The 8,097-nt window shown below is 38.9% G+C and overlaps 1 protein-coding gene across 9 annotated transcripts in view; it reads right to left on the bottom strand.

The window, feature by feature from the left end:
• Positions 1–1,703: 1,703 nt before the first annotated feature.
• Positions 1,704–8,097, bottom strand: part of LOC119568406 (E3 ubiquitin-protein ligase HUWE1-like) — a 47,532-nt gene continuing 41,138 nt past the window's right edge. For 6 of the 9 annotated variants that reach the window (XM_037916910.1, XM_037916913.1, XM_037916915.1 and 3 more), the window contains 9 exons: positions 7,647–7,925; positions 7,252–7,356; positions 6,673–6,948; positions 6,305–6,493; positions 5,743–5,930; positions 5,465–5,598; positions 4,542–4,707; positions 4,003–4,193; positions 1,707–3,766 (listed from right to left, as the gene is read on the bottom strand). In XM_037916910.1, coding sequence (XP_037772838.1) covers positions 3,664–3,766; positions 4,003–4,193; positions 4,542–4,707; positions 5,465–5,598; positions 5,743–5,930; positions 6,305–6,493; positions 6,673–6,948; positions 7,252–7,356; positions 7,647–7,925 — 1,631 coding nt within the window. In that variant the 3' untranslated portion in view covers positions 1,707–3,663. Of the gene's footprint in view, positions 3,767–4,002; positions 4,194–4,541; positions 4,708–5,464; positions 5,599–5,742; positions 5,931–6,304; positions 6,494–6,672; positions 6,949–7,251; positions 7,357–7,646; positions 7,926–8,097 lie in introns of all 9 variants that reach the window. The other 3 variants (XM_037916909.1, XM_037916911.1, XM_037916912.1) reach the window with 1 other exon arrangement.

The following is an 8,097-nucleotide window of genomic DNA, read 5'->3' as shown; positions in this document are numbered from 1 at the left end:
ATTATTATTATTATTATTATTATTATTATTATTATTATTATTATTATTATTATCATCATCATCATTAATAATATTATCATTATTATTTCCCCATTTATTATAACATTCTTTTTCTTTCTTTTACTTTATCACCTCAATCATGAAAAGAGTCTCCTCTACCTACTTGCCTTGTACGTATCTTGTATCTTGGACCGCAACGCTATTCAGCTTGTGAGTTGAATTATATGTGTTCAAAAGGCAAATGAATGGCTGGTTAATGGTTAATAAGCAAAGTAAATATGCTACATATTAATGGTTATGGAGCAATGTTGGAGGGAATAGTAGCGAAAAAGGGGTAAAGAGAGAGAGAGAGAGAGAGAGAGAGAGAGAGGGGGTGGTATTTATGAGTAATTGTGCGACACGTTGAAAGTCGTAAAGCAGTTTTGGAGAGTATGATACTGGAAAGGATAACGAGGGGTAAAGGGTTAAGGCAGGAATGATGATGATAGGAGAGAGGGAGAGAGGGAGAGAGGGAGAGAGGGAGAGAGGAGAGAGGGAGAGAGGGAAGAGGGAGAGGAGAGAGAGAGAGGAGAGAGAGAGAGAGAGAGAGAGAGAGAAGCGAGAGGAGAGAAAAGAGAGAGAGAAGAGGAAGGGGAGGGGAAGGGAGAGGGAGAGGGGAGAGGAGAGAGGGAGAGAGAGAGAGAGAGAGAGAGAGGAGAGGAGAGGGAGAGGGAGAGGGAGAGGAGAGGGAGAGGGAGAGAGAGAGAGGGAGAGAGAGGAGAGAGAGAGAGAGAGAGTAGAGAGAAGGAGAGAGAGAGGAGAGAGAGAGAGAGGAGGGAGAGAGGAGAGGGAGGAGAGGAGGAGAGGAGAGAGGAGAGAGAGAGAGAGAGAGAAAGAGAGAGAGAGAGAGAGGGAAAGAGAGAGAGGAAGAGGGAGAGAGAGGGTAGGAGAGAGAGGAGAGGGAAAAAGAGAGAGAGAGAGAGGGAAAAGAGAGAGAGAGAGGGGAGAGGGAGAGAGGAGAGGAGAGAGAGGAGAGAGAGGGAGGAGAGAGGAGAGAGAGAGAGAGGAGGGAGAGAGAGAGAGAAGAGAGAGAAGAGAGAAGAGAGAGAGAGAGAAGGGAGAGAGAGAGAGAGAGAGAGAGAGAGAACTGACTGACTTCAAATACTAATGACAACAACAGCTTGCAAATTATATGGGAAAAACAACAGGAATAAAATGTTGCAAAGTGTATCCCGAGTGAGGAAGACAATGGCGATGATGGTGGAGATCCTTTGGGTGATCATACTGCATAAAATGATCATACATATACAACATTCACTATTCACATTGAGGGAGAAACGAAGTTGGATATACAAACAATGTCATGAGTTACATTTTTAAATTTATGATTTTGTTACAGAATACAAAGACATTACTATGAATATTTTGTTTTGTATAGTGGAATCTAGTATTAATATGAATGACCAGATGGAGTGTTTATCATAGCAGACTTACAGAACAGTCTCAAAAATGAAACACAGCATTCCTTTCATATGCTTGTTCCTTCACATCTAAAAGAAAAAAAAAAAAAGAAAAAACATATATTTCTTTAGTAAACTGATATTTTGATGGTTAACTAAAAATGTAATTTGATCTACGATGTTTTCATATTCATCAGCAAAAAAAGAGAGAGAGAGATCTCCTCATACACTGTACAACCAATTATAGGTTAAATAAATAAAAAAAAAGTTATTTAATACTGTGTATTTTAATGCCAACTTGTTAAAGTAGAAGAACGATTGTTGCACATGTGATAAAATACACTTTATGTAACATCTGGGCTGACTGATAACTTAATAAACTCAATCAATGACTAAATTTCCGATAAAGAAAAACAAAAAAAAAAAAAAATATATATATCAACCCATAATAAAGTAAATATAGGATCACTATCTATCTGTATACATTTACTTAGTATGACATACTTTACACGTCTTCCAAAGCCCTGGCAAGAAACACTTCACTAACAACAGAAAATGCCAACTCTTGGCTTTCACAAAACATGATTCTCACTGTATTACTCAGTTCACAATGTACACAAACAATCAAATAACAATGCTTTTGTTTTGCCAGAATTGACACAGTGGCTGACTGTTAGCAGGTCATTCATTCTGAAGAAAAGATGCATTCCTCTTAATAATCATCCAGTTTACTATTATAGTGGAGAAGTGGTAGTGCTTGGAATTTCCAAAATAATAATTAATATAAAATCTTTCACCGTATATTATTTTTTAAAACTTATGGAAACCCAGTAAACACACTTACTTCACATGCTTTCAACATGTTCATCTCTCGTCTCCTCCTGCTTATCACCAACGTCTTTGTAGCAATCTATGACAGCCCTTAATGTAAAATTTATCACATTAGATATACCAGTGTATTTCTTTTACTTATATGTACAGCAGTAGTGAGGCCAGAATATACAGCACAGTGATCATAATACTAGTGGAAGGTAAATGTCTTTAACAAGGTCAAACGTATCAAGTTGGAACAGAACAAGGAGGGATCGTCAGCACTGCAGCCTCTTGCATAATTTCACAAACCTGAGACTGCGTGGCCACGTCTTTGGGTCCCTTCCTATTTATCATCGTTATTATTTTTTTAAACGGGGGATTCCTTCCAAAGTAAAACAAATCACGGGTCTCAAAATCTCCAGTGCTTGCTCTGGTTTGAGGGTTGACCCAGGTGAGGCTAAGTAACTAAACAGAACAGTGGTTACAGATGGGCAAGCTAGGCACAGGCTGCTATGTGATTAATAATAGGGGTTGGTAAATGTTATATGGGAATGCAGGCTTAGGAAAGGAAGGGTAGGGAAGGGAAGGGAAGGGAAGGGAAGGGAAGGGAAGGGAAGGGAAGGGAAATGAAGGGAAGGGAAATGAGGGGTAGAGAATGGGAATGGCTTACTCATAGAATATGCTTGGCAGGCAGTGAAGAAATAAACCAACTGGGGGTCAGGACTCACTTTTGGGGGAAGAATGGATGGGTTGGGGGAAAGGGTTCATCATATCATGGATGAAAACCTGGTAATCTATCACATTTTTAGCAACTGCTAGAGGGTTGAATGTTTGCTTACAAAATATCTGAAGCTGCTCAAAATATCTCTTTCATTAATATCTGTGCACATAATACATAGTGATAAATCCACTCAAACAAGACAAAATACAAAATTGAAAGGAAAAAAAGAAAAAAAAAGAAAAAAAAAAAAAAAGAAAAAAGAAAGGAGGACATTTTCAACTACAATATGTATATCTCATTATAATATACACTATACTATGCTATAAACATGTCAAGCTTTCCGTGCCTTTCCATTAACAATTTATCTCGAGAAGCTCCAAAATCATGGTCCTCTGGAGCATTGTCCATCTTCCCCTTCGAAGAATACTTATAAACACTGTCATAACATCCTCTAGAAGATCAACATTTAAACACACGTGCTTCAATCCAACCACAAAATATCAGAACCTCATGTGAAGATATCAGGTGTCTCAATATGTACCACGGTTGTACTTGTGCTTGATAAGGTTCTGGTTTTCCAAGGGGGTGTTCGTGAGTAACCTGGAGCTCCCACTGTGCAGATAAGTCTGGAAACTTTTCAACGTGTACTAAAAAGTCACTAGTTGGGGGTAATGGAAGAGCTATGACTGCTTATGCGAATCCAAAGCCCTCCGAACATTCATGGATGGCCTTCAGGAGATAGTGGCGTAGCTTGTCATACGTCTCATACACTGGCAGGTCCAACTGGTTGAAACTGAGGAGGGAAAATTTGCTTTAATTTTTTTTGAAGAAAGGGTTAAGCAGAGAGAGGAGAAAAAAATATATAAACAGAGTGGAGAGAGGGAAAGCCAAGTTTTCCAATAATTTCTTACACACAAAAGAGAATCCTTACACATTACACAAAAAACAACAAAAAGAACCAGTGCAGCAGCTAAATCTATAAAAAACAATATTGAAACTCAGCAAAAACAAAGGGCAAGCGTAACAAACCAAGTGTGAGCGGAAGGCAGCCTGTCCGTCGATCGGTCGTCCCGATGGATCTGGAACTTCTGGGTGCCATTCATGCCTTCCAGGGCCACAAAGCCTTGCAGCGGAACTTTGCTGGTTCCCGTCACAAACTGGAGGAATTTGGCTCGTTCTGCCTGGTCAAACGAGCGCAGTGCTCGCCAGAACCACTGAATCTGAGGGCATTCAAAGAGTCATTATTTTGTCAAAGCTATCAAAGGCTAAATTTGTAATAAAATTCTTTTATATATATACTGTCATTACCTTTCAATTTGAACAAGGTATAACAAACATCAGATTTTGTCTTCACATGACAAAAGCTCTATTACATAAAATAATTTGCAAACATTGAGAGAAAAAAAAAAATAAATAAATAATAATAATAATAATAAACTCAATAATAATATAAACAAACCCAGAAAGTCTTGACACACAGAATAGACAAAGATAAAGCCACCCACACACATACACATCCTCCCTCACACACACAGAGAGTCAACCACTTCCACATGCGCACCACATACCTGCAAAGAGTTGGGTTGGTATTTATGGTATTCTGTATTCGCCCGGAGATCATCGATGTCAATGGTGGGCAGGCCGGATATGAGGAGCTCCAATTCTTGCTCGTTGAAGATGGATATGAGGCGCTTGGGAATGATGTCATAGAAGCCCTCAAGGAAGGCATTCAGTCTGGAAAAATTCAGAGGGATGTCAAATGATGTCACAATTTTTTCCAACATTCAGTCTGTAAACATGCAAAGAAGCCTATCAGAACAGTAACTGATGTTTAATAGATGTTAAAGGGATCAGTCATATGATGTCACATATGCCCCCTAGGAACACATTCAATCTATAAGGGTTAAAAGTGACAAGTCAAATGCTGTCATAGAAGCCAGGCATTTAGTTCGGAAAATTTGAAAGAAGGATGTTAGGAACTGAAGATCAAATCAAGCCTTCTTAAGATATAAAAGCCTATGAACATCCTAAAACAAATATTACACATTTTCCATAATGAATAAAATGAACATCACAGTTGTTTACTGCAATTAGGTCAGATAATTGCTAAACTTATTGGTGTATCAACCCACTACTTAACAAAGCAACACTTTTCCAAGAAGCTCCTGGGATCTCAATTTTCATTCTTCTGTCCAATCTGCCCCTTTATATAAACAGTGTTTAAAAGACAAGAATAAATGTGAATACAAGATGAAAGAGAACAAGAGAGGAGAAAGGAATGTAAAGGAAAAGAAAGGAAAGAAGAGAAAAGGAGAGAAGTGAGGAGAGGGAAAACAACAAAGGAGAGTGAGGGAGAGAAGATAGAAAAAGGAATGGAGACGAGAGGAGACAGGAGAGGAAACCAAGAAGAGAAGAGAAGAGAAGAGAAGAGAAGAGAGAGACAGAAATAGAAGACCTAGAACAACAACGACGTTTCCTTCTAAGCACTCACTGTTTCCTAATTGCTCCGGTCATCTTCATCTGGCAGACCAGGCGTATGTACTCCATCTTCGTCTCTTCCGTCACAGCTATATTTCTTCCATTTGGTTTGAGATCTCTTACTTCTGTCACGCCAAACTCTTGTACCTGATTATCAAAAACATACAAAATATTACTAATCTTCTGTACACGTTCCACTCAATTTGAGAACTTCAAGATGAAAGTTAATTGTCTCACATCCCAGAAATATTCAAGCTTTCGGGTATCTCGCTATTTTTTCTTCCTTTTTACCTCAGTGCTGAACGTCAACTCGTAGCCCAAATCGGCCACATTGTGCTCCAGCAAGTAGATAAGACCCTGGTAGAAGGAATAGTCCTCGCTCTCCATATCTCCCACACGGACCATTTTCCCCAAGATGTGCTTGTAGAATGACCTCGTGAAGTAGCATTCTAGGAGCTTGTTGTCATAGATGGCCTTGGCTGTAAAAAGAAAATACCAAAGTGATGATTACTCTTAGTGAGGAAAAGTAACTCTTAAAAGAAATTAAGACAAGTTACTACCATGGATTACTTCCCCAGCACTGCTACTAGTGGCTTCCAACCCTAACCTACCAATGATGGAAGTCAGCATTCACGTTTACCTTTTTTTTGATTTTCAGAAGGGCATCCAAACGGGTAATGCCACAAATAAATTCCTGGATTGGAAGGGAGCTTGAGGGTTACCCAATAATGAGCATGCATTCATCATCAACAAAAGTGACTCACACTGACTATATATCAACAAATAACTACTTAATGAGAAAGGGGGGAAAAAGGATACACAAGAAGAGAAAACAAAGAAAAAATCTACTTACCAATGACACGTCCGACGAATTTAAAGTACGAGAGATGGTTTGAGTTGCAGTGAGAAGCCGGGTTGATCATGTAGGTCACGCGGTCTCCCGGGGAAGTGCAGAACAAGGCATACATGGGGTTGAAGATTTCCCGAGAGATGATCATGTACCATTCCCTCAATAAGCCACCAGCATCCTGGCCTTCCTCTCCTGCAAAGGGACAGTGACAGGGTAGCCTTTAGATTCCTTCCCAAAAAAATCACAAATTAAAGATACCTTGTGCATACTACATATCTTATATATCTACAAATTTATAATTATGCATATTTCTCATTTCTTCTGATGAAAGGGTAGGCAGACTGAAATGCAACAGGTGGCTCTTGCCTTACCTTCAAATACAATGTAAAATCTATTCTTCCATTCATCAGGGGACCGTCTATGCAGCTCTCTAAAGGAGTCTTCGAAGACGTGCTCCCTGCGTACATGCACGGCTAGATCTTCTCGGCGCATACCATCATCTGCACGCTCTAGCTCGGTTCTGAAGTACTTGCGCTTAATATCAAAATCTAAAAGGCGTGTGTGGTCCACAAGGACACTAAATGGACCGTCTGCAAGGTGAACTGTCGACTGTCTAAGAATTTGGTTGAGGACTGTGCGATGTGTCTCTGAAATGAATAAAAAATGAATTATTCAAACCTTGAATAAACTTGAATAAAAAAAATATATATATATGTAAAATATAGTGGTAGTAGAGTAAAAATAGTACTAATAATAAAAGCTTAAGTAATAATGATGATGATGATAATAATAATCATAAAAATAAAAATAATAATAACAAAAATAAGTAGCTAAATAGAAAGTGTAAAAAAGATATATAAATAATACAGCTAACATTCTTTTTTCAGATTTTTCCATTACTATGTAAATCCTTTTTTTTTTTTTTACATTAAAACAAGTCAAAAGTGTACCTGCAAATTTAAGGAACTTCTCTGTATCACCAGGACTGTAATCTGACTGTGATGTGGAATTTTCTCGTTTTCTTGCACCCGCTTGACTGGATGCTCCTTCTCCATCTGCAAAAAAGATTGACCACATATTAAAGTGACAACAACTGTTGTATTTTCATCGGGGTGAAGTATATGTAATCGGATTCAATTTAAAAATTTCCATTAAAAATACTTTTTTTTTTAAATTATTATAACATATATATATTTTTGCAACTGGTATAAGAGTAGCTGCAGGAAATGTGAAGTTGAAGAATCAGTTAATGTAGAACAGGACACTTTTCTGTAGAGACCAGTACATATATAGTGCAAAGAAAAAGAGGGAGGGGGAGGAGGTATTAAGAGGTACACTTCCTTACCATCTGTAGGAACAGAAGGCAGAGGCGAGAGAGGAGCGATTTCATGATGCAGGTGAGCCAGCTGCGCCTCTCGTGATTCAGTCTGCGTGGTAGTCCTCTCGCGCCTGTCCCCTGAAGCCCCTGAAGCGTGGACCAAGAAGAAGGCCTCGACTGCAGGCTGCAGGACTAGCACAGCATGGGTGTCCGGGGTCTCCCCTAACTCCACTAGGCACTCGGAAAGTGTTGACCAGAGCTCGTCCAAGTTCAGCTGACTGCTTAAGCTACCCAGCTCTGTGGTTTCTGCAAAAGTAATGCATTGAAATGTAAGAGTTTTGTGATTCAACATGAAATATAAAGAGGGAAGTGGGGATATCTTAGATGGAATTAAACCTTCTTTCCTTTATCATGAACCACAATATTCATATTCCAGCAAAACATTTTCCCTTGTCATGAACTATAAATATCCACTCCA

The sequence above is a fragment of the Penaeus monodon genome, chromosome 43, assembly GCF_015228065.2.
Source record: "Penaeus monodon isolate SGIC_2016 chromosome 43, NSTDA_Pmon_1, whole genome shotgun sequence".
NCBI lineage: Eukaryota > Metazoa > Arthropoda > Malacostraca > Decapoda > Penaeidae > Penaeus > Penaeus monodon.
Note: the sequence above shows the minus strand (reverse complement) of the source record. Positions and strands in the feature narration are given on the sequence as shown.